The sequence below is a fragment of the Remersonia thermophila genome, chromosome 1 (assembly GCF_042764415.1).
Source record: "Remersonia thermophila strain ATCC 22073 chromosome 1, whole genome shotgun sequence".
NCBI lineage: Eukaryota > Fungi > Ascomycota > Sordariomycetes > Sordariales > Chaetomiaceae > Remersonia > Remersonia thermophila.
In genome coordinates this window covers 3,844,105-3,871,491 of record NC_092217.1, presented here as the reverse complement: position 1 = coordinate 3,871,491, position 27,387 = coordinate 3,844,105, and the positions used below count along the sequence as shown (strand labels likewise).

At 57.1% G+C, this 27,387-nt stretch overlaps 9 protein-coding genes and 2 non-coding genes across 11 annotated transcripts; 6 read left to right on the top strand and 5 right to left on the bottom strand.

The window, feature by feature from the left end:
- Window positions 1–184: 184 nt before the first annotated feature.
- Window positions 185–1,400, bottom strand: VTJ83DRAFT_1080 (uncharacterized protein; the record flags this gene model as incomplete). Its single annotated transcript, XM_071007200.1, has 3 exons — window positions 185–344; window positions 407–1,003; window positions 1,102–1,400. The coding sequence occupies 3 exons, from the start codon at window positions 1,398–1,400 to the stop codon at window positions 185–187; spliced, it is 1,056 nt and encodes a 351-aa protein (XP_070870433.1).
- A 1,662-nt stretch (window positions 1,401–3,062) lies between these two features.
- Window positions 3,063–3,173, top strand: VTJ83DRAFT_t18. The gene has a single exon. It is a non-coding gene; the product is annotated as a tRNA-Leu (tRNA).
- A 5,807-nt stretch (window positions 3,174–8,980) lies between these two features.
- Window positions 8,981–9,062, top strand: VTJ83DRAFT_t19. The gene has a single exon. It is a non-coding gene; the product is annotated as a tRNA-Asp (tRNA).
- Window positions 9,063–10,492: 1,430 nt separating this feature from the next.
- On the bottom strand, window positions 10,493–13,714 carry VTJ83DRAFT_1079 (uncharacterized protein; the record flags this gene model as incomplete). Its single annotated transcript, XM_071007198.1, has 9 exons — window positions 10,493–10,709; window positions 10,818–10,874; window positions 10,978–11,189; window positions 11,250–11,456; window positions 11,518–11,632; window positions 11,697–11,884; window positions 11,952–12,134; window positions 12,215–12,296; window positions 12,414–13,714. 9 exons carry the CDS (start codon window positions 13,712–13,714, stop codon window positions 10,493–10,495), a joined length of 2,562 nt encoding a protein of 853 aa, XP_070870432.1.
- Window positions 13,715–15,610: 1,896 nt separating this feature from the next.
- Window positions 15,611–16,999, bottom strand: VTJ83DRAFT_1078 (uncharacterized protein; the record flags this gene model as incomplete). Its single annotated transcript, XM_071007197.1, has 1 exon — window positions 15,611–16,999. One exon carries the CDS (start codon window positions 16,997–16,999, stop codon window positions 15,611–15,613), a length of 1,389 nt encoding a protein of 462 aa, XP_070870431.1.
- Window positions 17,000–18,397: 1,398 nt separating this feature from the next.
- VTJ83DRAFT_1077 (uncharacterized protein) lies at window positions 18,398–18,959 on the top strand (the record flags this gene model as incomplete). Its single annotated transcript, XM_071007196.1, has 4 exons — window positions 18,398–18,505; window positions 18,571–18,649; window positions 18,723–18,793; window positions 18,861–18,959. The coding sequence occupies 4 exons, from the start codon at window positions 18,398–18,400 to the stop codon at window positions 18,957–18,959; spliced, it is 357 nt and encodes a 118-aa protein (XP_070870430.1).
- Window positions 18,960–19,215: 256 nt separating this feature from the next.
- VTJ83DRAFT_1076 (uncharacterized protein) lies at window positions 19,216–19,662 on the bottom strand (the record flags this gene model as incomplete). Its single annotated transcript, XM_071007195.1, has 3 exons — window positions 19,216–19,416; window positions 19,483–19,542; window positions 19,612–19,662. The coding sequence occupies 3 exons, from the start codon at window positions 19,660–19,662 to the stop codon at window positions 19,216–19,218; spliced, it is 312 nt and encodes a 103-aa protein (XP_070870429.1).
- A 1,658-nt stretch (window positions 19,663–21,320) lies between these two features.
- On the top strand, window positions 21,321–23,284 carry VTJ83DRAFT_1075 (uncharacterized protein; the record flags this gene model as incomplete). Its single annotated transcript, XM_071007194.1, has 2 exons — window positions 21,321–22,612; window positions 22,705–23,284. The coding sequence occupies 2 exons, from the start codon at window positions 21,321–21,323 to the stop codon at window positions 23,282–23,284; spliced, it is 1,872 nt and encodes a 623-aa protein (XP_070870428.1).
- Window positions 23,285–24,041: 757 nt separating this feature from the next.
- Window positions 24,042–24,668, top strand: VTJ83DRAFT_1074 (uncharacterized protein; the record flags this gene model as incomplete). The annotated part of the gene is made up of 2 exons (XM_071007193.1): window positions 24,042–24,153; window positions 24,409–24,668. The coding sequence occupies 2 exons, from the start codon at window positions 24,042–24,044 to the stop codon at window positions 24,666–24,668; spliced, it is 372 nt and encodes a 123-aa protein (XP_070870427.1).
- Window positions 24,669–25,345: 677 nt separating this feature from the next.
- On the bottom strand, window positions 25,346–26,148 carry VTJ83DRAFT_1073 (60S ribosomal protein uL23; the record flags this gene model as incomplete). The annotated part of the gene is made up of 4 exons (XM_071007192.1): window positions 25,346–25,433; window positions 25,495–25,787; window positions 25,860–25,924; window positions 26,127–26,148. The coding sequence occupies 4 exons, from the start codon at window positions 26,146–26,148 to the stop codon at window positions 25,346–25,348; spliced, it is 468 nt and encodes a 155-aa protein (XP_070870426.1).
- A 336-nt stretch (window positions 26,149–26,484) lies between these two features.
- Window positions 26,485–27,360, top strand: VTJ83DRAFT_1072 (uncharacterized protein; the record flags this gene model as incomplete). The annotated part of the gene is made up of 1 exon (XM_071007191.1): window positions 26,485–27,360. The coding sequence occupies one exon, from the start codon at window positions 26,485–26,487 to the stop codon at window positions 27,358–27,360; it is 876 nt and encodes a 291-aa protein (XP_070870425.1).
- Between the last annotated feature and the right edge of the window lie 27 nt (window positions 27,361–27,387).

The following is a 27,387-nucleotide window of genomic DNA, read 5'->3' as shown; positions in this document are numbered from 1 at the left end:
CGGCAAGCCAGGGAACGGGCCGGCGTAGGTTGATGGGGGCGTTGGTTCGGGGAGCAGAGCACCGCAGGACGGGACGGGACTGGGCCGAATGCCGACGGCGAGCTTGTATGCGTGGGCAGAGAACGGAACTAGGGCGGCAGGTGTCCAGAAGTATCGGTTGGATAGAGAGTTGGTAGGGCGGCCATTACAGGTCTTTCTTCCGGCCGTCCTTGTCGTCCTTGCCGCTCTTTTCGTGCTCGCTCTCGCCCTCCCCCTCCTCCTTCGGCGGTGGAAGAATCCGGACGGCGTCTCTGCTGTAGACGTAGCTCGCGCCGCTCCAGATGGTGGTTGTCGCCACGACGTACCTTTGCAAGAGGAAGAATAAGCCACGGGAAGCTAGCAAAGGAAAGGCCCGGGGGCAACTCACTGCATGATCCCCAACGCGACGCCCATCTCCAGCCCCGGCACCACCGGCGCCAGCGTCGTCATCCCCATCAGCCCCAGCTGCAGCGCCGTGTTGACCTTGCTGATCATCGTCGGCCTGACCTCTGCCGAGGGGAGCGAAAAGTCCCAGTATCTCGCAAACGTCTTGGGCGGAGGCAGGGAGATCCAGCGGTAGTAGAGCGCCGAGATGGCCAGCGCCACGTCTCGGCCGAGGATGATCACGGCCAACCAGACCGGCAGCGCTCCCTTCATGGCGAGCGCCACCGTCAGAACCGTCATGAGCGTCTTGTCCGCCATGGGGTCGATGACGGTGCCGACAACCGTCTTGAGGTTCCACCGCCGCGCGATCCACCCGTCGAGCGCGTCGGTGATGCCGGCGTAGGCGAAGAGGCTGAGCGCGGCGGTGTGGTGGTCGTGGAGGATGCAGTAGCCGATGAAAGGGGCGGCGATCAGGCGGGAGAAGGTGAGGAGGTTGGGGAGGGTATAGATGTTTTCGCGGAGGTTGCGAGCCTTCGCCATGGCGGTTTGCATTTTGCGTAGGGGCGATGCGGCCGGCTGGTGTGGTGCCGGGTGATTGGGCCTGATGGGGGTTATTAGAGAGGAGATCGGATGGTCCCGGGGCAACGTAAACCTCGGGAGAAAGCATCGGGGGGTGAGAGGGGAGGGGGATGGGCGAACCTGGATTCCGCCTCTTCTTGCCTCGCCGGAGCGGCTCCGACTCTGCTTCCCCTCGTTCCGTCGCTCTTCGACCTGGCCGTCGCAACGAACCACCTCGCCTGTGCCCTGACCTCGACCTGCCCCGTCCACCGGACTCCACGGCCCAAGATTGGGGATGCATGCTGTGGCCACTGCTGCGCACAGCCAAACGACCTCCTGCCGTCCGCCCTCGCCGTGAAACATTCAAGGCCTCGAAGCCCTGAGCGCGCACCAGCGCCATGCCGCAGCTTGGCCGAGGCCCTTGTAAATGAAGACAGCATGGTTTCCGTCTATCTCTAAGTCGCAGTAGAACTCCAATGGCTACCAGACGAACCACCAGCCTCGATGGCAATGAGAGAACCGGGATGGGTCCGGAGCTCCAAAATCAACGACTCCCTAAAGACGTGGTCTGACACCTGCAAGTTGCTCCCCTTCATCGAAGGCCGCTCTTCGGAAGGGCCGGCATCCGAAATCTCACCAAAAAAAGGATCAGCTACCGGATTCCCAAATGAACCGGTCCGGCGGGAAGCGCAGGCTGTCGGATCTTTAGAATGAGCGCGGTCGTCCTTGATCTCACGTTACTGCATCCCCATGCCGACGCTCCCAATCACGGAATGCCGACGGTCTCTCGCAAGAACAAAAGACCAGGGGAAGAAGAGCAGGCGGCAGGGAAGACGGTGAAGTCGCCGGCCGCGTTCCCGGGTGTCCTGAGCCGGTGTTGAGACGGTCTGGCAAGGGGAATCCAGGGCGATGACGTTGAGCTGACACGGCAAAAAATCAGGGTCGCGGTGGTGCCACTCGCCGGAACCTGAAGGTGGGGACGGTGCTCGGCGTTCCTGGGCTTGGCACTGCCCCACAGATTGCCGGCCAGGTGATGGTATAATAGTATCTAGTCAGGGTTTGCCGGTAGGGCTGAAAGCGGCAAGGAGTAAGCAGCAACCCGCTGCTACTGTTTACGTGGAGCAATTCTCTACATACCCAAGTTTGGCATGGCTGATTCCACCCTCTTACCCCGGGCGAACGACTCTGCGCAATCCCTGCTCTGCTGGGCATAAGGACCTTGGCGTTTGCGACAGAAGAGTAAGAAGTTGAGAGCGGACCAACATGGCCGACTGGCCTTGTACACACAATCATCTTGGAGAACGGAACGATAGCCGCACGCTCTAGAACTCAATCCTATCCGATATAAATGGCCTGCAAGCTCCCGGCCGAGTTCCACCGAGATTGCTAACCCTTCACCCCCTGCAGTGTACCAATCCCTCGGGTACGCGGTGCACAGGACATCGGTTTCTTGATTTTTCCTGGCAGGAGGAACCTCGGATACTATGCTCTGATTTCTGTCATCACTTGGATGTTTCACTGTTCCACAAGAACACCACGCCGAAGGGCATGAGTGACACAAGTCCAGCCAGGGTACCTTTTCCACGACCCTGCGTTGTTGGGTTTCGGTGTGAGAGAAGACCGCCTCGATGGTCAACCCCTAGTCTGATGCTCATGGCCGCGAGCCGCAACCCGGAGGCCCGCAGAGGCCAAGACCGTCTTATCGCTGAACGACATTTCGGACGGGAAGCGATTGGGGACGGCCGGATGTCCCGTGCGGCCTGCGCAATGCTAACCAATATCGCCCGCGGTCCGACCGTCCCGTTTCTTGCAATTCGAAAGCCAACTATCCTCCAGAAGATTGACATAGATCGTACTCCGAGCGTGGAGGCGATCTTGATGCAGATTACGGGCACGCATGCCCCCAAACCCTGCACCAATGACGAGAAGGGCGGCGGCCCTTTTCCAGATTGCATGATTTCGGACAGCGGAGGCAGGGGGCTTTGCAGTAAACTGCCTACTTTCATAAGTCATCGAGATGGTGATGATGTGGCTGAGTGTCTCTTCCCTCAGCTTCGCCAAACAAGCTCTCTTCTGGATGCCGGACTTCCAACATCCATCAAGGCAAGTTGGCCGAGCGGTCTAAGGCGCCACGTTAAGGTCCACCCTTAATCAAGATCTTCCCAAAGATTCCGTGGTCCGAAAGGGCGTGAGTTCGAATCTCACACTTGTCAACCATCTATCTTTTGCCTCCCTATGCATGGGAGGAGTAATCCCATTTTTTCGTTTCTCAGCCAGCATTTTCCTCTTTTCCGATGTGATATCATTTTGCATTGTTGCTTGCCCGGTATTCTCCCCCTCCCACCCAAAAAAAAAAAAAAAAAAAAAAGAATTCTTGCCAACTCGACCGCACGAGACCTAATTGAGCTGCAAACGGTCACGCCTATCGAACATCAAGCACAGAATCTTTGGAGACCAAAAAAAAAAAAAAATCCACATCGTCCATCATTGCATGATGTGAGCGCGCGATCAGAATGAATCATCAGGCAAGTTATTTACGCGGAGGTGACCTCATCTGCACATCAGACCTCACGGGAATCATGCCTCTCCTGACGATTCCCCTGCGGAGCCCATTACGTTCTTGTGAAGTGCTAAAGGCTCGCCAAATCAAGCCGACAAGCTCATCTCGCCTTCTTCTGGATCTGGACGTACCATCATGGTCGCAGGTTCGGGCGAGATCAGCAGGGGTCGTGACCGGGTGTCAGCGCCCGGGTCGGGTCCATGCCCTGCGGGCCGTCCCGTGCCAAGATCCACCAGCGTGCCCCACTTCTAACGTCTGTCGGGTTGACCTGAATCATCACACTGCCATCGCATAGAGAAATACTTGCGAAGCGTAGGTTTGTAAGCTGTTTGTTTGGCTAGTATTAAAGGGTTGGTGACTGGGCTATCCCGATGGGTGGCGTGGTTACCTTCTGTAGTCACACCTTATGGAGCATGTCACCAACTGCAACCCTTGATCGGCGAGTGCCAACCTATTTGACCGGCTGATACGGACCGGTATCTATTTATATCTGGCACTAAGTCGACCTCACAAGTCAACAATCTGTGAAGTGTGAGCGGCGGGATGGAGGCCCAGATGGTCTTGGATCCATAAGCCTCAAAACTCCAGCGTCGTTGTTTTGTTCAGATATCTTGATCACGATGCTGCGTGTCATTGTGCCATTGCGGCCCACGTTGCTGATCTTGTCATTGCCTGCACCAGCCTGCGCTCAGAATGCCGATGGATATCATGACGTTCACTACGAAATGGCCAAACTCTTTCGGTTTGAAGGATGTCAGGGGAGGCTTGTTGCCTCGTCCAAGAGACAACCCACTCTGGCCCCCAATTCCATTCGCTTAACATAACTTGCAATTTTGGAACCAGCTACCCCGGGGACGGACGAATCATGACGGGGGCCTTGCGCCGGCATCTTACCCCGAGGGTTGGGGTGATGCGGAGGAGGTTCGAGACCCTCGAGTTTTGACCCTGCCAGCAATGCAGCAGCTGAATGTCTTTGAGCGAGCCTCAGCTGCCGTCAACACGGGTGACGGGGAGGAGGATACAATAGAGCGTGGGACTGGATAGCTCTGAGTTTGTGGCTCGGTTGCCTTAGTGTTGTTTAGACTCTGGCATTGGCCTCCAGCAATGTTCCGGGTTCTCTTATTTCCTGTTACATCCCTTCGAATCTGTTCTTCTTCGCCCATAAAACCAATTTCCTCCATTCAAAAAGGCAATCTTCTCATCTTTAGCTTCGCACTTGGCCTCTGACTTTTGGCAAACTCTTGACCTTCCGCTCAACATCGAACAATTCTTCGGACAATCTCACTCATCTATACAACGCGCATCATTCTCAATATATACCCGTTTATCACAGCTTGACATCAGAGCCATGATATTCTCTGCTCGGTTCATCTTCCAGGCCATATGGCGCAACGTCGTGGGCGCCCACGTTGCCAAAATCCAAGTTGTCAACTCCCAGTCGTCGATATTGAGCGATAGGGCTGGAGGTTATTCATGACGATCAACGGTGGAGGGCTTGCAGAGGGAAACGGAGGGCGAGAGTATATCTGCGTCTTGGAGATTGACGATGAAGAAAATCTGAAACGATAGATACCATCGAGAACGTTCGGGTAGAGATTGTGAGCGTCAATGTGCCTTTGCTTATGTTCTTCTTTAGCATCACTCCGATCTATCTTTTTCCATGCGTGATAGTCACGAACGGATGAACCATACAGATAAAGGACCAATTCTGGAATGCAAGGGAGAAAATATCAAGTGTCTGTTGTTGTGAGGTGTCTTTTCACAATTGCTCTCCCAACCCCTGGGTGCCTTGATTACCTCTCAAGCTTTTAGACCTTTGTATTCTCAGCTCTGTGTACTTTTCCATCTTAAATCCCTCTGGCATACCAAGGCATCCCAAGCCAGCCTCGGACTCTTCCATGGCCGTTGAAGATTCTGGGTCAACTGGCAGCATTTCAACGCCGTTTCCCTCAGTCTAAATGTTGCTCTCAAACCACCGAGCACAACTGCCACATCAGATCAGTGAGCAGGATCCATCGCCTTTCCTTAGCCAGGTTCGACATCGCAGCGATTGTCTATGGAAACCCCCGGGCTGACCCTTCACAGTGGTCTCGCTCGCCGCTCATCATTTTGCTCTATGGCCGAATCCGTCTTTGCCAGCGCCTCCCAACTCAGGCGGGGCTCGAACCACTGGTTTGCAGGGGCGCCATTTTTGTCCGTGTCGTCGGCAGTGCAAGCGACCTCACGGGTTGGAGGGATGGCCGGTGATGGTCGTTGCCAAGGAGGAAAGAGTGTCGGATGAAGAGGCCGGGGAGCTGTGAACCGGAGAGGAGCTGTCTGCTCAGTGGCATGAAAGGTCCCTCCGAGAGGAGTGAGAGGAAGAGGTAAGGAAGGATGCTCTGTCACCGAGCTCTCCCTTCTTCCGTCGAACGTGGCCGACAGGGGTTGCGACCAGCCAAGATGTGTTTGGTCTCTGCCAAGCCGAAGTACTGCAATCCACCTCCTGACATCACGACCAAGTCAACAAGCAAACAAGCAAGCCAATACATGACCTTCAACACCAACAACTTCCTTTCCAGAGTGCGCTTTTACCTTTTCGGTTCTCGGAAAACCTCTCAAGATGGCCAGCAGTGTTGACGAAAAAGAGTCGCGCATCCAGCGCGCGCTTGAAACTCTTGCCGCCACTCCAAAGATGAGCCTCCGTCAAGCTGCTCAGCTGTTCGACCTTAACCGCCACGTCCTTGCAAACCGCCGTTCCAACAAGCGCCGCCCGCAAAAGACTGCCCATTCGAAAGAACAACACTTCTCGCCGGCCGAGGAAGAAGAAGTTGTTAAGGCCTGCCACCAGCTTGATTCCCGAGGCTGGCCTTTAACTCATGCGGTGATTCGCAGCCTCGCTACGCAGCTACTCCTTTCCAAGGGCAATGAGCCCCCCCCTCCGTTGTGTTGCTCATGATTATCGCGAGACTCCTGGTTTTGGTGCTGTAAGATGAAATGCCTGTTCGGCGGTTTACCAACAAGAGCGCTCGAATTTTCAAATAAAAGCAAAGACAGAAAATCTGACCTCAACAAAAGAAAAGGGTACTCAGAGGACATAATTTGCCCTGAACCGTTGGACTTGGCTGCATTGTCGAAGCCCTAAGGGAGTAAGGGCACGGGCAAAAAGGGAGTCTGGACAATCGCCAGACATTCCTCGAGGGCAGTCCCCGGAGTCAGCCAAGACATCTTCGGTCTTTGAGACCTCTACCTTATCCGGAATGGAGCTGCTGTAGGTACTTAGGAGACAATGGGACAGACCTGTGATAGTTCAAGAAGACGTTTTTATAGCCCTCAAAGACATTCCCCTTTGTTTATCCAGTCCACCACTTCTCCCCCGGGTTACCCTACTTCAGACTTGTTCCTTTCTTAATACGGTCACGATTTCCACGCAATCTTCCCCCGGCTCGAAAGACACTTTGCTCATCTTTATACATGCATCTTTCTGGGGGTTCAACTCCACCGCAACAGACATCTTGAGTTCACCGGATGCCTGCTCAACTCTTCACTGGTTACTGTCACGCTCCAAGTTGCTCACCCCATCAACAATACTGATCGGTCTCATTGTCTCATGATGTCATCAAGTCAGGGTCTACGAAGATCACCTCGACGTAAGTTCCCACTCCCCGTTGCTCACCCTCGTGGCACTTGCCCATGGTTGTTTTTGCCGCAAGCTCTTGGCTTTGGTATTCCCACGGCCGAACACCAGCCACCCTCACTGCGGCAGCAGCTAACGCTGTGGTATTTTCTTGCAGTAAGAGACAAGCAGAATAAACTCAAAGCCATACCGGAGGGTACTATACCAAAAGGACCATCATGGAATGGGTTCATCGCTACTCCATATGACGCGGCCTTGATGGTAGAGGCTGCTCGTCGAGGTGAAATTGAGGTCTTTGGGAGTTTTCCTCCCAGGGCAAACATAGATTCCTACATCTACAGCGGGGCCATCATTGTCAGCCACACCAAGAATCCCGAAAATAAGATTGACAGCTGGCGATGGCGAGACGGTAAGGCGTGGACACCTCACCGAATACACGACGGCTTCTTCATGTACAGGGAGCTGGTAAGGCCAAATGACACAACAACGCCTCTGGCAGACCTAGTACGTAATTCCTTGTCATTCCCCTTTCTCTCCTCTTTCCCCACACGACTTCCGTGGTGTCGGTAATAACTTGTCTCAAAAGACAAACTTGGAAGATATGCCAGATAGCATCAAGTAACCTTGCCTATGATCACAGGGACACGAGAAAAACAACTCCGAAGAACTCAGCCCACTCCTCGGGCCGCACTTGGGCCGACTAAGGTCGAAGGCGGACGGTCTTTTGAAAAAGACCATGACGTTCTGGATCCAGGGCGACAAATACATGGTCATCGCCTACTACACCGTGAGCGATGTCCAGGCCGGGCGTTTGCACCGTCCCCGCCATCATCCACAGTGGCCTTTTGAACGCGACGACGAAATCATCCTTACCTCGGATATATGGATGCATGAGGGGGACCGCCGAAAGCTCGTTGACGACAATGGCGAGGCGGCTGCCCGGGATTGTGCTGGGTGGACAAACACATCGAGAGTTCCTCCCCCAGAAGCAAATGGTGCCGACAATGACAAGAATCAAGAGAAGGAGAGCGAGTAAAACCCAAGCCGGACGGGCATTGCGCAGGCGAGACAGATCAGGGAGTAACATGTTTGGCTGAATACGGTGATCATCAGGGCAGTGGTGACAACACGATTTGCCTGAAACTCCTGGCTTTCCTTGCTTATGTCTGTCAAGCAGAGGAATGCATCAACCTCTTGAGAAACTGCTTGCAATGTTCATGTTCTGTCTATGGCCAAAGCATGTGTTCCAATCTATTCTCACCGTTCCGGCGTTGTTGCGAATCGAGTACCTATCTGGTAGGGTGGAGGCATCACACAGAGACAAAGAGACGTGGTTCCACCTCATTCCTCATCGCAGGCATGAAAGTGACTCCATGCAAGCTAATCCACGTCTGAACCCAGTTACTCGGGTTCGTCGCAGGCTGCATCGTCATCATTCATGACGCTGACGTTGCCTTTGGGTCAAGACGTCCGGCCAACAGGTGGGACAGCCACAGTTTAGCCACACCTCGTCGCCAAGCCATGACACGTTGCTCAGCCAACAAGTCCTTCAGGGGCTCCATCAACATGCTCGCTGCCAGCCCAGACTCAGCGCAGATCCAGATGGGCACAGCACGCCAAGCGTTTTGGGAGCACTAGTTATGTCGTGGAAACCGAGCTCGAGCAGCGTTTTCCTGTGGAGGGTTTGGAGACATTGGTCGATTCGCGCTGTGCTCCACGCTTGCAAAGACAAAGACAATGTGGGACGAGAAACAACCCGTCGCTGCTGAGCCCACCTCCACAGCCCCATATCATGGTGGCGAACCCACCACCATCGCCAAGCTACGGTGGGTGCCAACATCCACAAGTCTTCCGTAGTATAGTGGTTAGTATGTGAGCTTGTCATCTTAGACATCGCTCGAGACCCGGGTTCAATTCCCGGCGGGAGAGTCCACACACAAGTCTTTTTTTTTTTTTTCTGTTGTTTTGTCCCACTTACACCAAAGCCCAAAGGCCCGCGCAGGGTAAAGGCACAGTCCCGGCTGAAGGGTTCGGACGACCGCCGAAACCTCGCCTATGCTTTCAAGATGTGAGAGAAGAATGGAATATCAGACCTAATAGCAGTGATCGACATTTGCTCCGAAGAAGAAATTTTGAACATCCTTTCACGACGAGTAGTTATGTCGACCAATTTTCACTCCTCAAAGCAAGTGTATAGCGCGGCTTTTGGCTCAGCCAAGTCGCTCGTTGTTATGTACCAGGTAGTTACGTTGCTTCAGGAACTTCTTCGCATGATAGTTTGGATATGGAATCCTACTGTTGTTTGCTCGAGGTTGAAGAGAACAGGCACGACAACGATGGGATGTTACACTGGACCTTTGTGAGGGGCTGAGAGCTAGGGGACGCCATCTGTCCTGGGTACGTGACGCTGGTCTGTCTTCTGAGACTAGAGCGCGCACTAGCTTGGGGCCGACTCTGCTTGGGGAGCCGGACCCAAGGGATGGGGATGCGAGCAAAGCTACTAGCTACGTTTGGCACGGTGTGATGACGGGGGAGTGGAGAATGGGAGAGGGTTGTCCAAGGAGGAGAAACGATCCAGCGGGTCAAGAACGCTTCAAGGGGGGTGAATAGCTCTTGGGAGGTTAGGTGGAGAGTCTGAGATCGTCGTGCTGCCTTCCTTTCCTTGGACCCGCGAGGGACGGGCGAGTTGAGAAGATGGGTAGTGATGTGTTTGTGATGCGTATACTGGTTTCTTCCCTGTTTATATATTTTTATATCGGCTACATAGGCTTCGCAGGGCACGGGCGTAGAGATTTCCCAATATATTCACTATCTTGACTTTGCTCCAAATGAAACCAGGACAATCCGCCCTCAGCATCCGCCGAACCACTCGTTGATTATCACCTCCTCCACCAGGCGTGTGAGTGGCTGACCTCGGACCTTGATCAGATCATTCAATGCATCAGAGAAGAAAAAAAGCGCATAACGTATGTCGAGTATAGCATAACAACGATTGTTTTCTTCATAGCAGCGAGAATCTCCAGAAAGAACGCTATTCCTTCGTGCCTTGTTGAACCCGGATGGCCAGCTGACGGGGCCAAAACCACACAACGTTTTTTCCCCAGACATCCACCAAAAAAACCAGCATCATGAAAATCGCTTCTAGCGATCAGGCATTTTCGATGCAACAAGTCTCATGAGCCCAGGTCTCCGATCAAATCACAATGTTTGCTTCACCATCAATAAGCCTAAACAGTAACTACACCCCCATCAACTCCCGTCCCTGGCGATTCCGTGCTTTGCACCCGGCCTAAGAGCGGGCAGGATCCATCCCAAGGTCAACATCGCCCTAACAACGTTTCCCCATGTCCCATTAGCTCTTAAGAGAAAAGCCAGGGCGTCATTGCCACCACGCTACCCGCACCGCCCCCTTCTGTCACGTATTCCCGGCCAGGCCACTCCATGGGAACCGGCACAACGCCGTTGAATACAGCCTGCAGGCTGTTGGGACTGGAACCGCCACCCCGGGCAGCAGCATCAGACTTCACGTCCCCGGCTGGGGCTCGCTCGTTCGCGGGAACTAGCACGCCGCATTCCCTGAAACACGCAAGATCCATACTGTAAGCACCACCGCTCTTGCTGGCAACACTTTCACCCGCCCTCCCTTCCGAACGGAGGCGGTGATGTGGAGATGAAAGGACGTACCAGTTACGACACATCATCTTGGGCCTGCCAGACCTACCGTCTTTGACAAGACGGCCCCTGGTGTTGCGTGTGTCAGCGTGTTCTGAGAGCCAGCGCGCTTCCGGTTGATGGCAGGATCTTTGGCGATTCTGTCGTAAAATGAAATGGAAAAGCACCATACCAAGCACTCTCTGACAAGTTTGCGCTGCCAACATACGCGAAGCTCCGCGATGCTGAAGAGCCGGATCCGCCAACGGCATTGTGCGGCCGGACGAAAATCATCTTGCTGTGCATGAGGACACCGGGGCGGACGTTCTCGCAGTCGCGCAAGAGTTCCCGCGGAAATGTTGACGCCTCCCACCACCTGGATTGGAAGCAGATCGTTCCGGCACCCTAGAGAAAAGAGGATGTCAGGAATGAATGGTACGGAAGGAAGGGCAAGGTGACACCAACATCTTTCCCTCCTCTGCTCGCACGAACGGTTTCGATCGAAGGGAAGAAGATGCGCGTGTGGGCCTTCACAGCCGCGGTGGCTTCTCTTAGGGCTTGCTGTTGACCCTTCGAAGTACGCAGGTCGTACTCCTTGAGGCCCGAGTCGCCCTGGCAAGCATAATACATAGCCGCCATGAAGTCGTACTTGAGGTTGCCAAGAGAAGCACACTGGGACATGATCAGCAGGAATCTCATGATTTGCACCTCGATGCGGCTGGGGTTTACTCACCACGATGTCCAGCTCAATGGGATCCGGAGTGCCGAGGCCAAGAGAGTTGACGGCCCGGCCAAGCCCACAGTATCCGGTTCTCTTCCAGGCGTCCTCAGAAGCATGAAACCCCGGGCTGCAAAAAAAAAGTTAACCACCATCCTGGATCACGAAGGCCTTACGAAGAATAGGGCCCTTACATGGTGTGAACAAAGCGATACCGGCTCGTCTCAAGAAAATCGTAATGGCGCAGGCTGGCAATGAGCCCACCATCAAGCCCCTGCTCTCCCAAGAAATAGAACAGTTCCTCGGCAAACGGCGTCATGTTCTGCTCATGCGTCGCCTCTGCGCCGGGTTGGAGCTTGGGAAGGTCGATGATGAACACCAACTGCCGCCCCGTCAGCGTCTCCTCTCCACAAATCATCCCCCATGACAACAGGGCGCACAAAACTCACGTTCTCCATGGTCCCCGTCTCGCCCCAGTCATACGACACCAGGTTCCCCGTCGGCACGACGATGCGAATGTACCCGTCGAACTTGAGCAGCATGAGCTTGGAGTGCATGGAGCCGACCTTCTGCATAGGCGGGAAGCAGAAGCGGATCCTCTCGCCGGGGACGTTGGCGCGCATCTGCTCTTGCTGTTTGGGAGGCAGACATCTCAGCAATCTCCATGTCTCACTTCGAAATCCGGGGAAGGGAAAGGAAGACGGAATCTCACCTGCTCCTCACCGGCAGCGTACGCGACCAGGATGAGCTTCGTCCGGGAGATGTCAATCTTGGATAGGAGCCATTCTCCGTCCCTGGACACCGAGCCGTGTCAGCAACCAGCGGCATCGCGGAACCAAGGCGTCCGAGGCTTGCAAACGGCTGCGGCCATCATCCCCCCTCGGGCCAAGCACGGCCGGATGTTCACCTACCACTGAAACGAGCTCAACACCGCCAGCTGCAGCCGATCTCTCTGCAGTACCTCCTCAATCTTGATATCATCCCCGCGCCTCGGCTGGCCGTACGCCCAGGTCTTCTTGACCACGCCGCGCGGGAATGGCAAAGGCCTCGTTGAGGACGACGATGACGACGACGACGATGACAACAACGATCCTCCCCCTCCTTCTCCTCCTGCCGTTGCCGTTGCCGCTGTCCGCGGTGAGGCGGCCGACGCTGCGCCCGGAATCCTCCCACCGGCACCCGTCCTGCTCGCCGGCGTCTCCCGCTGGGGAACCGAAGCCGGCGTCCAAGACGACGAGCCCAGCGTCCTCCCCTTCGGCCTCCCATCCGCAGTCCCCGGCGGCGGCGGCGGCCTCGAGTACGGCAGGTTCGCGTAAATGACCTTGTCTCCCGAGGTGACGGACGGGGGCGGGTCGGGGGCGCGATGAGGCCCCTTGTACTCCAGGGGGGATCCCGCAGGGAAGTCCAGCGCGGAGGAGGACAGCGACGACCACGGATTGACGTCGATCCGCCGCGGCCGCTGGGTCGGTCCGGCCGGCGGTGGCGGCGGTGCTGAGGCTGATGGCGAAGGGACGTCGGACCCCAGCTCGGACGCTTTGCGTTTCTTGAGGCGCGCGAGGCGTTCTTCCTCCATCTTCTTCCTGTCCAGGCCGAGGGCGGCAAAGAGTGAGCCGGTCTCGCCGGGTGGCGTTGATGTGGCTGTCTTTGATGGCATTGCTGCGGTCCCTGTTTGCTGTCGCGACGATGATGCCAATGATGCATTGGTGCTGTTGCTGCTGCTGCTGTTGTTGTTGCTGTCGCGGTCGGAACCACCCGCGCGTCCACCCCCAGCCGCATCACTCTCGTCCTCATCATCCAACGTCAAATCGATCACATCACCTCCTCCTCCTTCTCTTCTCGCTCCCGAACCAGCGCCGGACCCTGTCCCAACCGCACCCCCTCTCCCCGTCTCCATCCTCCGCGGGCCCGGATCCTCCCCCAGAGACAACGCGATGGCGATCCTCAGCGCCTCCTCCTCATCTTCATCGCCATTGACAGCCACAGCCCAGTGATCTGCCATTTCGCCGCGTCTTCGTCGTCGATTGGTGGATGCTGGGAGTGATGTCAAGTGCCTGAATGAGGCCTGGTGTCCAAGGAACGCGCAAGGCTGGCAGTGATTTGGGACGTCACGTGATAGCGCGACAGAGAAAGGCTGAAGGGACCAAAAAGGTCCAAGTTGAGAAAGTTGTATTGGTATTCGAGAAAGAGCTGGACGACAACGGAAACGCAGCATGGATGGGGAGGGTTTGGCAATGGTTGTCGAAATGAGTGTTTGTTGTGTAGTGGTTGTGAATCAACTTTGCTAAAGACGCCGAAAAGAGAAGGTAAGCGGGATTGATACGGAAAACAGCTCGCCCCTCATCAACGCTGTAGGTACCCGGTATGGGTATTTTACACAAGTTGGCCGGCAGTCAAGTACACCTCGGGTCTCAGCTATTGACCGGAAGCCTGAAAAACGACCCCTCAAAACACCAAAGTTCACAGAACATTCATCATCACACTCGGCCATTACGAGATGGGAGACATCGTGTCTTTCTCATGACATCTAAAGACCACCCTATCAAACGGCGCGTCTAAAAATGTAGTGATATCTTGCCCAAGTCCGACCGATAGAGCCTCCCCAAGTAATTCTTTTTCTTTTTTTTCTTCGTTTGTGTTTTTCTAGGTTGTCCGCCGTGTGTGGTTATTGTTTGTCGGATGACGAAGGTGAGGATGATGACGGCGGTGAGGATGGTGATGAAGAGATGATGAAGAGGGGGAGAGAGAGAAAGAAAGAGAGAAAGAGAGAGGGAGAGGGAGAGAGAGAGAGAGAGTGTGTGTGTGTGTGTGTGTGTGCATGTGTGCGCGTGTGCGCATGCGTGTCGTGCGAGAAATCGCCAGAGGCAGAGACCTCAATCGCCCTCCACCCTCAGTCTCGCTCGACGACTGCGACCAAGACAAGCCTGGACGGTCGCGCCCGACCGCCGCCGTCTGTGCGAAGGTGGATGTCTGCGATCGAGAAAAGAAACGAAACCCAATACCCTCCCACCCGTTCTCCATACACCAACCAACCCGCCCGAGATGCGTCCATATCCCCCCGTACTCCGAACCAGACATGTCGAATCAAAACAAATGACACAGACCCAAGCGACATGGCCTTTCCCGGTAGAGCAGGATGTAGTGACATGAGATAACCACCCACTCCGTGCGCCCGAATGCCCGAGTCCCTATCGCCGTGACATCCCACCATCCCCTATCCCTCGTATTTGTCGTGCCCATGATCGTCTATCGCAACCACTCCAAGACGACCGAGTTCCCTGACGTGTCATCCACCACCTCCTCCTCCCTTTTCTTCTTCATCGTCTCTGTTGATGGGTGCTACCGATAGGCAAGACCCATCTGTTGAGATCCAGAACCAAGTAAGCCGAGGTGAATATCCTGGTGAACCCCATCCATCGTCAAAGTCGTCGTCGTCGTCGTTGTCGTCGTCGCGGTTGTAGTTGCCATCGTTGTTGAAAGAGAGGGGGACGGAGACGTCAGTCAGGAAAGAAAGCCAAAGACACAAAAACACCAGAAACCAACACCCAAACATCCCCGCCTCCAGCCGTGCAGAACCCTAGCCATAGCCGAGCCGAGCCAATGCATCTGATGCAAGCGAGAAGAGGAAGAAGAAGCCGATCGAGAGAAAAACGCGCGCCCCCGTGCCCATGTGCCGAAAAAGAGACAACACAACATCACACAAGAACCCGGCGTCCGTTCCGTCTGCCCATTTCCACGCCTTGCTGCGCCTGCGCCCAAATGCTGTTGTTGAACCCATTCCCGCTAAAGCCTGCGCCGTCCAGCCCACCGACCGACCGACCGACCGAACGACCGAACGACCGACCGATCGAGAACACCGCCCTTTCCCCGCCAAACGCCAAAATGAAATGAAGTCACAAGACAAAAGGAAACAAGATAGGAAATAAAAAAAATAAGGGAAAGAGAAAGACAAAGCAACGATAAGAAAATAGACAGATGGCGTAAACATCCACGAATGGATATCATCACACGTCGGTTGTGCCGAGAAACACATGCATTTGCCCGCTGGGCCCTCTTGGCAGGACCCTCACCCACGGCGTGTGAGGTCCACCCGCGTCCCCGCTGGCCTTTCCTACGAGCTCTGATACCCGTTTGGCGCCGCAACGGCCGGTCCATTGCTCAGCTTGAGAATCCTTCGGAGGCTGTCCTCCATGCGCATGATATCAGCCGCGGGGTCGTTGTATCCAGAGCCGTTTGGCGGGTAAGAGGGAGCAGCCGAGGGGGGCGCGCCGCCGTGCAACGCAATGGAAGGCGGGATATTAGCCGGGCGAAACTGTGCGGGAATGTCCGAGGCACAGCGTTGTTGCGGCGGGAAGCCCGGCGAGAAGGGAGGCTGCATGGCGTGATTGGGTGCGAAGCCAGGGCTGGCGAACGGAGAGGCAAGGTCGGTGGAGCGCGCCGGGGGCTGCGAGAAGAGAGGCGGCGGCTTGCTCGACGGCTGCTGGGAGGACTGGGTGGAGGACGGCTCATTGTTGACCGGGGGTATGGCCAGGAAGCGCTTCAGGCGCTCCGTCATGTCCATGGCGGATTCCTGCGGAACGGGATTCGGTGGCTGCTGCAGAGCGCCATCATCAGACTGCTTCTTGGCCGACAGGGCCTCGCGGATGCGCTCTTGGTACGGCTTGGAGAGCGCGGGTCCAATAAACTCGGATGGAGTACCATCGAGCTCGCTGGCAGGGATGCCGCCCGAGGCGTTGCCGCGCTGGAACCCTGGACGGCGACTGCCCGCGGAAGGCACGCCATTGGGGACGGTCTTTGGCTCGACGGGGGACCGGACTTGCGATGGCGGCGAGAAAGGAGCCGAGACAGTGCCAAGGACGTTCGCCGAGCTTGCTCGGCGCGCGCGCTCCTTCTCCGCACGGTCGGCACGGAAGAAGATGTCGAGGGGAGATTCGGTGCGGTTGGCGGCCGGCGAAATGAGACGGTGCTGCGGGGTCGGGACGGCTTCGGAGTCGGTGGCGGGCGGCGAAGGTTCGCGGTTCACATCGTTGGGTCGCTGCACGGAGGGAGGAGAGTCGAGGGTCTTGGAAAGGAAGCTCGGGATCGGGAGGGACGAGGGCGCCGGAGAGGCGTGGAAGGTTGCGCCAGCGAAGGCAACCTCGGCGATCGGTTTGGGTGCGGTGTGCGGAGGGGTCGTCCTTCCTTGCTTCGCAGGGGCCGGGGATGCGACTTGCTTCCCGCGCCGGTTTCCGTTCGCGTTCCCATTCCCGTGTCCATTTCCAGCGCCATTGACGTTACGCGGCCTCGACTTGGCCTGCGACTTGGCCTGCGATCCCGGCGCCGGGCTGTTGGAGGCCGACTTCTGGGGGGTGAAAGGACCCCCGATATCTATGGGAAAGCCGACGTCGCTGGGCACATCATTTTCCGAAGCATAGTTCTTGCGGGCAGGCGAATTGACAGGGCGTTTCGCCCGGCGCCGAGCCGGTGTGGTCCTTTGAGGTAGATTCTGTGGTTGTTCCATTCGGTATCGGGCTCGATGCGAGCATGTAGGTGCGAAAAGGGAAAAAAAAAAAAAAAACAAAGGTGCGAAGAGGAGGTTGTGACGAGATTGCGAGAGAATCGTCGTGGCTGAGGAAAGAGGTTGAGGAAAGAGGCGGAGGAGAAAATCGGTGTTGGTAGAGGAATGAAGATTGGAGATGACGAGTCGGGCTGGAGAGGCTGCCCTAGGCGGGAGTTGGTCGTTTGCGATCGGCGGGACAACGGGCCAGTGATTGGTGCAGGGCGACGCTAACGGGAAACAAAGGAACGCGCCTGCGGCCCAAACAACAACAGCAGAAAAAGGCGGAGGCCTGAGGTTTATGATGAGATGGAGGATGAGAACGAGATCAGCGGAAGGGTTTTTGTTGTATGAGAGACTTGGACTCCTGGCATGGCGACAGTTCAAGTCTTTCTTTTCCTCCGGGGGGGTGAGGTGGTGAGGAAGAGTGAACATGGAACAGAAGGGGGGAGGGGGTGGGGCGGGTTTGTTCACCGTCTCGGTCGAGAGCCCAGAGCGGTGGTGGGCCTCTCTCGGTCGCCTAGGCAAGGCTGAAAGCGGGGCCAGGAGGTGTCACCTGAGTCCCGAACTGCCAGGACGGCCTACGCGTGCGATCCGGGTCTACGAGTCATGACGGCTCACCTATATGGCACCTTAACAAGTCAATCCGGCCTTTTCCTAGGCCAAAGCTACAGAAGTGCGTCTTTTCCTGGGGGATTACCAAGATGTTGGTAAATGTCCTTGGAACTGGAAACCAAAGTGTCTGTGAACCTAACAAGGGGAAACCGACAGAGCACGGGAACCTCCCACTGTATTGTTGGCCAGGGCATGATGATCTAAACTCCCAACAATGACGTTGGTTCTAGGACAAGTAAGTATAGCGAACTCGGGAGAGCATGTGCGGTGTTTGTCTTTTCAACCTCTATCCGGTCTGTCGGTCTGTGTACATGCGTTCGCCATGGTCCTGTGTAGTGACTGCTGATGCACAGTGCACAATGGACGAGACGAGATGCGCTTATCGGGGCTCGATAGCGGGGCTGCCTGCAGCTCAAGGTCACCCTGCACCTGCCTGCGGTCCGAAGCTCTGCGACCGCCGGCATTCTTTCGACAATCAAGCCTCGTCTTTCCAATATCCTCCTGGTTTCTTGGGCCCGATAGCCTGCAGGCCTACCTTTCAGCCAACAGGGTCTTATTTTAGACTGCTCTGAGCGAGGTGTGCCGGCCCAAAAACCCAGAGACAATCCGCGAACTCTCCCCGACTGACCAGCGCCCAAGGCATCCATCCCTCCCCGGTCGACTATTCCTTGACAGCCCCCGCGTTTTCCGAACCTCAACCCGACCGTTGACCGCCTGTCGCACCCGCCGGTCCTTCCGCCCGCAGCCATGGCCGACGTTGAAATGACAGACGCGCCCACATCAGCGCCCGCGGCGAAGAAGAAGGGCGCCGAGGGCGAGGCGAAGGAGGGCAAGAAGCGCTTCGAGGTGAAGAAGGTACGGGCATCCCAACTCTCTTCCTGCTGCTGCCGTCGGATTTCGTTGCTGACGGTGACGTCCAGTGGAACGCCGTCGCGCTCTGGGCGTGGGACATTGTGGTGGACAACTGCGCCATCTGCCGCAACCATATCATGGACCTCTGTGAGTCGAAGCCAGCACCCGAACCCGAACCTGAGACATTTGCTGACCGTCTGTCTGCCTTCCTCCCTCGCAGGCATAGAGTGCCAAGCCAACCAAGCGTCAGCGACGAGCGAAGAGTGCACGGTGGCCTGGGGCATCTGCAATGTAGGGAGCTTTGCGACTTGGAGAACCTCGGGGCTCGGCTTGCTGACCCGGCACATCTTCTTTCTAGCACGCCTTCCATTTCCATTGCATCTCGCGCTGGCTCAAGGCCCGCCAAGTATGCCCGCTCGACAACCGCGATTGGGAGTTCCAGAAGTACGGAAGATGAAAAACGAGACAACCCCGCGGGGACAAAATACAAAGACAAGGTGGCCAGGGAGGGTGGGAAGCAGGAGGAGCATGCTCATGGGAACGCCACCAGCTGCGTTCTTGAACGGCGCCGGCCTTCCCGTAAGCAAGGGGCTGGCATCTCTTTGGCAAGGCCAGCGGAGACACGATAGAGGACCCTTGGTGCGCTGTTCATATCGAAAAACAAAAAGAATGCATTCCATGCCATGACCGCCCCGCCGTTGAGTTTGTCGCCCTTATCGCACCGTCTTGCCATCAAACACCAAGTTCGCCGGCGCCTGATAACCACCTCCCACTGGCAGCCATTTCACTGGGTTCTTGTTGTAGAACGGCCACGGCGGGATGACGAGCACAAAGACGAGGGCGGTACCGATCAGACCGATGTAAACAGCAAGCTTGATGTCTTGCAAGACGTAGCCGACGAGGAAGGCAATGGCCTGGAGGAGTTGCCATGGTCAGATGGAGACGAGAAGCGACAAAGAGGGAAGCAAGATAGTACATACCCCCACAACAGACAGGGCGACGTTGATGAGAAGCTCAACCAGCTTCTGGCCTTCGAAGTCCTGAGGGTGTGTTAGTGGATACCTAGACCTTCAATGGGAGGTTGTGGAATGGCCAGGAAGGACACGGACAATCTGCCCCTCGAACACGTCGCGAATCTGATCCAAGAGCTGCTCCGCCATCGTAATGCGCCCTGGGCCTGGGCTCTGTAGGGTCGGCCGTGCTGGAGAAGACGGGCTTCGAGGTTGGGTGGAGGTCAGCGTGTCGTCAATGTCAACCTCTCAGAACCGTTGTAGAGTTCCCGGGTCCGGGTCACGTTCACTTCTCCAACGTGGCTTCAGAGCGCGCATCTGCTTCGAGCCGCTCCCAGTATATTGACCAATCAGAATCAACGTAATGGGAGCCCCACTTCAAGCTCGGGTTCACAGGTCAGGACCCTGCCCCGCCCTGGCCGCCCCCCCACCCTTCTCCCCCAGGCCCCAGGCCCCTTGCCACTGCCAACAGCCAACCCCTGCTCATTCCAAACGCCGGATCCCTTTCTTCTGCGCTGCAAGTCCCGATTGCATCCCAATGATGCAAGTTTAATCCCAAAAATGTCCGGTGCATTGGTAGTCTACACAGTAAGAGATCTCTTCACCCATCGACTTCTGACATCTTTGTATATGAAAAGGATATTCTTTGACTCCATCCAACAAACACGGTCTCGAAATGCAAGCCGACGCCAGTGGTTGGACCATGCTGTGCGGGATACCCAACGCGGCGGCCTCAAGCGATGACTAACATTTAAAAAGGGGATGGGTCTCAGCCGACGTACGAGTGGCGAAAAGCCTTTGCCTCCATCCCATTGTCCAAGGAAAGCCCTCAAACCAAGCCGTCCACCAGAAAATCTTGACTCGGATTCTGTAAACTCTACCGAAGTCGATGTCGGTTTTACGGTGCAACCTACCTGCTTGTTCGCCCACGTGCTACCGTCCTTGCTGCGTCTGATGTTCCTCGTGTTCTAGCGCTTCTCTCGCCTCGGGCTCGCGTTCCTTGTGGTACGATCCACAATCTCCGAGAAAACAAGGAAAGGGGAACGTCATTCTACCCACACACCTCCCCCCCCAACCAAGACTCGACCAAAAAAAAATCTCCGCTCTGCTCTGGAATCGTCTGTCTTCAGCTTGGACAATCTTCAGCAGTTCTAGTTGCACCTCTCTCCACGACCCAAACTCTACTTGCCACCTTTCCCCTGCATCGCTCTACGATACGCTCTATCGGCAACACCAAACAAAGGAGCTCGACCACGCGACGCCTCTCCTGATCCGGACGTCGCACGTCGGCCAACCCGCCGCCTCTCCGTCGAAAGCCAGCAAGTTGGCGGCCATCATCTGCGAACAGCCTTCTTCACGCCGTTCACTCCTAGGGCCGGAGCTGGCCTACAGCGGAGTGAACAAGCAGCCTCCATAACTGGGCCTGCGTCGCGATCCCGTCTGCTATTTTGAACACCCCAACGGCCACCGTCGCCCACGTCGCACCACACCGCCATTCTCTCGCCCATCCGTCTCGTGGGTGACGTCTAGCCCGACCACCGACACCGCGTTGACGCGGCCACACTCCGTCTTCGTTGCGGACGGCGTCCGGCCGTTCGCTGCCTTCCGCTGGTAAACACGACAAAGCAGCCTCGCTCACGAACCAATATGCGCCCCGGCTAAGCTGCTTGAAGGGCGCGCTTCGAGGGCTGAGTTGAGCAAGGAAAGAAATCGGGCTGGATAGGAAAAACAAAACAAGCCAGGACAACCGGTAGCTACGCGTTGTCCTTGACGACCAGTCCGGAACGCTGCAGGCACGATAGCCAGCCATGTCGTACCACGAAGAAGTTGCCGCGAGCTCGGGGTACTCGACCCCCGTCCCCGAGCTCGACGACCACCGCAACCAGACGGCCTCGGTCCAGCGCGCCGATCGCGTCCGCCGCGGCACCTTTGATTCGCTGTACGGAGCCCGCGTTATGGCCCCGGGCGGCGAATCCAGCGAGCCGAGGGTCCGCGATTTCGAGGAGGCCATCGCCGATGACGAAGCCGGAGGCGCACACTCGCCCACCGCCCGCCGGGTCCGCCGCGGCACCATCGAGTCCGTCTCGGAGCGCTCGCGGTCCCCGCCCAACTCGGTCAAGGCCTTCGCCGAGGCCCGCCGCCGCGAGCGCGACATGTCCTTCTCGGAGCCCAAGCAGGACCGCAAGGCCGAGGAACACGAGCTGCAGCGCGCGGCCTCGATCGTGAGCCGCCAGAGCTTCCGCAGCCGACAGCACACGGTGGCGACCGCCGGGGCCGATGCCGCCAGCCTGGCCACCAACAAGTCGGCCGAGGAGGATGTTTGCTTCCCCGTCCAGACCGAGCAGCGCGGCGACCACCTGCACATCGACTTTGACTACCTCGAGAGCTTCATCCGCGCCGAGGCCGAGGCGCGCCAGACGGCCCGCCGTCCGTCGGTCGCCCCCCGCGTGTTCCCAGACCTCCGCCCGTCGACCAGCGAGCCCGCCCTTGCCCTCCCGACGGTGACCAGCGAGGGGGACTACATGGGAACGCCGTTCGGCAGCGAAGCCCAAGGCGAGAAGGCCGAGAGGACGAGCGAGGACCAGGAGAAAGCGCCCCCGCCCCCGCCGCCTGTGGACCACAGCCGCGTCAGCTTCTTCTCGTCGGCCTGGGAATCGACGATCCACGCGGCCGACCTCGAGGGCTTGATCCTCCCCGGCGAGGACATTCGCGGGCTGTTCACCTTCCCCAAGGGCGAGACGGACGGCGTATGGTGGCTCAACATCAACAAGCCGCCCGAGGAAGAAGTCCGCGCCATCTGCAGGGCGTTCGGCGTCCACCCGCTAACGGTCGAAGACATCACGACCCAGGAGTCGCGCGAGAAGATCGAGCTCTTCCCCTCGTACTACTTTGCGTGCTTCCGGTCGTTCACCATCGAGGACGACCCGGAGACGGGCGAGCGCGAGTTTGTGCCCTTCAACATTTACGTCGTTGTGTTCCGCGAGGGCACGCTGAGCTTCAGCTACGCCACCAACTCGCACGCCTCGCACGTTAGGAAGAGAATTGCGATGCTGAAGGATTACGTCTCGCTGAGCAGCGATTGGATTTGCTACGCTCTTATGTAGGCACCCCCTCCCCCCCTCCCCTCTTGGAGCTCACCGCAGGCGGTTAGTTACGGCACGTTGCATGATATTAACGTGGCCCGCGTCCCAGCGACGACATTGTCGACTCCTTCGCCCCCGTCATCAGCAAGCTCGAAGTCGACACGGACCAGATCGAAGACGAGGTCTTCGTCGCGCGCACCGACGACATGGCCCAGTTCCTGCGCAAGATCGGCGTCGCCCGCAAGCACACGGTCGCGCTCATGCGCCTGCTCGGCGGCAAGGCCGACGTCCTGCGCGGCTTCACCAAGCGCTGCAACGAAAACTACAAGGTCACGCCCCGCATGGACATTGGCCTCTACCTGGGCGACATCCAGGACCACGTCGTCACCATGATGAACAACCTGGGCCACTACGACAAGATGCTCTCGCGCGCCCACAGCAACTACCTCGCGCAAATCTCCATCGACGGCATCGCCCAAGGCACGAGCACCAACCGCGTCCTCAGCAAGATCACCCTGCTGGCGTCCATCATTGTCCCGCTCAACGTGGTTACGGGGCTGTTCGGGATGAACGTGAACGTCCCCTGGCAGGACGCGGGCACGCTGGCGCCGTTCTTCGGCATCCTGGGCTCGCTGCTGGCGTTCTGTCTCCTCTGCGCTTACTTGGCGTACAAAATGCGCATGCTTTAAGTTTGCTGCTTGGTATAGATCGGGGCCCCGCTCGGGGTGTGGTGATGGTTGATTGGCTCGTTGTATCGGGGGCAAGTCTCTGAGGGAAGCGATCGCGTCGTGATGAGGGCGTGTTTGTCTAAAGTAGTAGGTGTTGATCAAAGCTCTGACTAGTTTTTTCCATCGATTCCCCGGGTTCGTTCGTCAGGAAGTGGTAGAAGGCGTGTAATGGTAATGCGGGTGCATGGTGTTTTGGAGTGTGGTGTTCATTCTTGGGAGTGACTACAAGAACGTAACGTATCGAGGCTGTCTGGGGTCATAGTTGTGATGTGACATATCCGCATTTGAAACATTAGTCAACATAAGAAAGCATACCTAGGTATATAAGGCATAACTCAGGTACCTGATCCTTTTTTTTAGACGGCAGGCGGCCTTTCTCTCGCCATGATGCTCTTCCACTCGGCATGATGACGATGCTTGGGACGGGACAGGACATGAACGAAATGACCCACTCCCAACGCTCACCCGGAGCTCTCATTGGCCCTCACGGCCCGGCCGTCACTCGGCGCCGAAGCTCCACCAAAAAGTTGAACATCAACCGTCGTATAACCTCTTAGGGAAGAGACCGTCGAATCCCGACAGCAACAACCCCAAACCTCGGCCAATCAATCCTTTGCCCGTTTCTCGCCGTTGCGTGATTGCTCAATAGGCCTGTCGCCCCTGTCTTCCAACTCACCTCTACACAAGTCCAACAACTCCTCGATAACTGCCGGGCAAAATGTCGAGCTCCAACCTCACCGACGCCGATCTTGCGAAGCTCAACGACAAGGACAGGGCCGAGATTGCGCAGTTCCTTGCCCATGAGCAGCAACGTGGCCGGGTTCAGGGTCGTAGGTTTCCCCCGTTCGTTCCTTGGACCCTTTTTCTGTGCCTATGGGAATCTGCTTCTTCGGATGGCCCGGCCGAGAAGAGGAGGAGACGAAGAAGAAAAGAAAGAAGGAGGAGGAGGAAGGGGGGGAACTATGAACCGAGAAAGCGAAGTCAAGAGGAGGGGGAAGAACCCGGAGAGAAGCAGAAACCAAGACACAACCCCACGTCGCTCGATGAAACCATCCAAAGCTAACCGCCCCCTCCAAATCAACCAGAAACCCACGCCCTGACCTCCCTCTGCTGGAAGAAGTGCATCGCCCCTTACTCCCCGTCAGGCTCCTCTTCCTCGTCGTCGTCCAGCACCAGCAGCAGCACCAGCAGCGGCATCCGCGGCTTCTTTGGCGGCAGCCGGAGCGCCGTCGGCAACGACCTCGACTCGACCGAGAAGCAGTGCCTCGCCAACTGCGTCGACCGGTTCATGGACGCCAACTACGCCACCATGAAGCACCTCAAGACCCTGCAGAATCAGTTTTAAGACGCAAGAGGAGGAACGAGGAGGTGCGCAAGATGCGAGGACGAGAGGGCACCAGGGGACAACACGGTGGACGTGGTGCCTGCCGCTGCCGCTGCCGCTGCCGCTACCCCTCGCCACCCGTGCTTGGCCATGTCCTTACGAGGCCGGGTCAGGCGACCTTGTGAAGAGGCCCCCGGTGGGATTACGAGGAGACGGCGGGTCAGAAGAAACGAGGCCATGGCTTGGACGGCGAACAGCCATGGCAGGCTCCATGTCCATGAACTACAAAAGCAGCAGGCCGCTTTGTGGCAAGGGGCAAAGCGTGGATGTGAACGGCTGGTGGTCAGGAGCTTGTGAAAAGTATGGTTTATGATGGGGGAGGGGGGGCCTAGGAGGAGGTTTTCTCGTGCAGACGCCCGTGTACACTATACACTACGATATGATGGGAAAGGACCATAGACGGAAAGGACATCATGAAATCAGCGAAAAGGGAAGCACGAGTACGCCACTGTATCGAGCACCAAACAGTCGCCAGCGAAAACGGGCCAGACGAGCACGACGGCACAAGGACATGTCAATTCGTTTCATTGCCATCAATGCCCCAACCCAGGTATATGACGCCGATCGAAATGCAAGCCCATGTCCCATTGAGTACCGACCCTATTTTATTTTGAGTTCCCACTCCCCCATATCACCGTTTAGACGAGGCCGAGCTTGGTAGCAGCAATGTCAAGAGCATCGACGTCCGCGGTCAGGCGGGCAAAGGCCTTCTTGGAGCCATCGGGGCTGAGTTCAGCGTTAGCAGCGGCTCGGCCAGAATAGCAGCTATGCAAAGAAAAGAACGTACCGGATGAGGGTGTTGATCTTGACGGTGTCGATGTCGTAGAGCTTCTTCAGGGCCTGCTTGATCTGGGCCTTGTTCGCCTTGACATCGACAATGAAGACGAGGGTGTTCTGCTCCTCAATCTTCTTCAGGGCACCCTCGGTGTTGAGAGGGTGGATGATGATCCTGTGCTCGTCGAGGCGAGGGGCGTGCGGGACCGACTTGCGCGGGTACTTGGGGGCGCGCGAGAGGACGAGGGTCTTGGGGCGGTAGAAGGTGGTCGACTTCCTGACCTTGAGCTTCTTGTGCGAGTGCACCTGCGGAGGTTGTCAGCACCTGCACGCCCCCATCCCTCTGTCTTGCTTCTGGATCCCAGAGAAACCACTTACACCCTTGAGGGCAGCCTGAGCGGCCTTCTTGGCCTGAGCGCCCTTACCGGCCTTGGAGGCGCCGCCTATCCAAGGAGAAAGTGTCGTCAGTAAAGCATTCGCCTGAACAAGGGGGGGAGGCCCGTCTTGTTCAAACTCGCAAAATCTGCTGCTGCTTTAATGCGTCACCCCGCCGCCACGGCGACGAGGACGACGGCGGCGGCGATGGTGCGCATGGAGCGACGGCCGAATTCTTGAGTTGACAGGTCCATCAAGGCGCTCATGTACCTTTCTTCGCGGGGGGAGCCATTTCTGTGGATGTTTATCGGCGCTGGGCGAATTTGTCGTCGGTCGGTCGAAGTTGGAGGAGAATTCTACGGAATTTCGCACGAAATCAGAAAATTGTGTGGGCATCGAATCGGCTGGGGCTGGTGGTGTGGCTGGTGGGCCGGCTAAAGCGGCGCCGAGTGGCTGAAGCCACCGCTGTGCTGTTGCGGCAGAGGAACCACCGGCATCATGATAAGATAAGAATTTCGAGACAAGACACTGTAGCACACAACTTCTCGACGGCATCTCCATCAACCACCCTCCAAAACCTCGATAAATCCTCCAAGTTCCTCCTCGACCGCAGCGACAACCCAGCTTCATGGCAGCAAAGAAGAAAAAGCCGAAAAGCCTGTCGGCCGGGCGCCCCCCGGTGGCCCACCGCGCCAAGTCCATGTCGCGGAGCGCAACCAAGGCCCTCATCAACAAGCACCATCTGCTGCAGAAGAGAAAGCGCCAGGCCATCGCAAAGGGGGATAAGGCCGAGATTGCCGCCATTGAAGCCGAAATTGAGGCGCTAGGAGGGCTCAAGACCTACCAGGAAGCCAGCTTACAGGGCCAGCGACACGACCGAGGAGGCGACAGCTCCCGCGTCCTCATGCAATGGCTGACTCCCTGCCTGTCGGCCCATCTACGACAGGACTCGGAACGCCGCCGTCTTCACATGTTGGAAGTTGGCGCCCTCAGCACCGAAAACGCCTGCTCCAAGAGCGGCCACTTTGACATCGTCCGGATCGATCTCAACAGCCAGGGCGACGGCATCCTGCAGCAGGACTTCATGGAGCGCCCTCTCCCGCGTGACGAGTCGGAGCGATTCGACATCATCTCGCTCTCCCTCGTGCTCAACTACGTCCCGGAGCCGAAGGATAGGGGAGAGATGCTGCGCCGGACGACGCGGTTCCTGCGCGCCCCGGGTCGCTACATCGGGGATGACCCCCAGCTGGCCGCCCACTTCCCCAGCCTGTTCCTGGTCCTACCGGCGCCATGCGTGACCAACTCGCGGTACTTGGACGAGGAGCGGCTGGGCGCCATTATGGAATCGCTCGGATACGTCAAAGTGGCCTCCAAGATGACCCAGCGCTTGGTCTACTACCTGTGGCGGCGGGACAAGATCGGCGGCGGAAAAGAGGCATCGTTCCCGAAGAAGGAGATCAGGTCGGGGTCGACGAGGAACAACTTTGCTGTCGTCTTGAGCTGAGCGAATACCTGCCGACGCTGCGGAGAC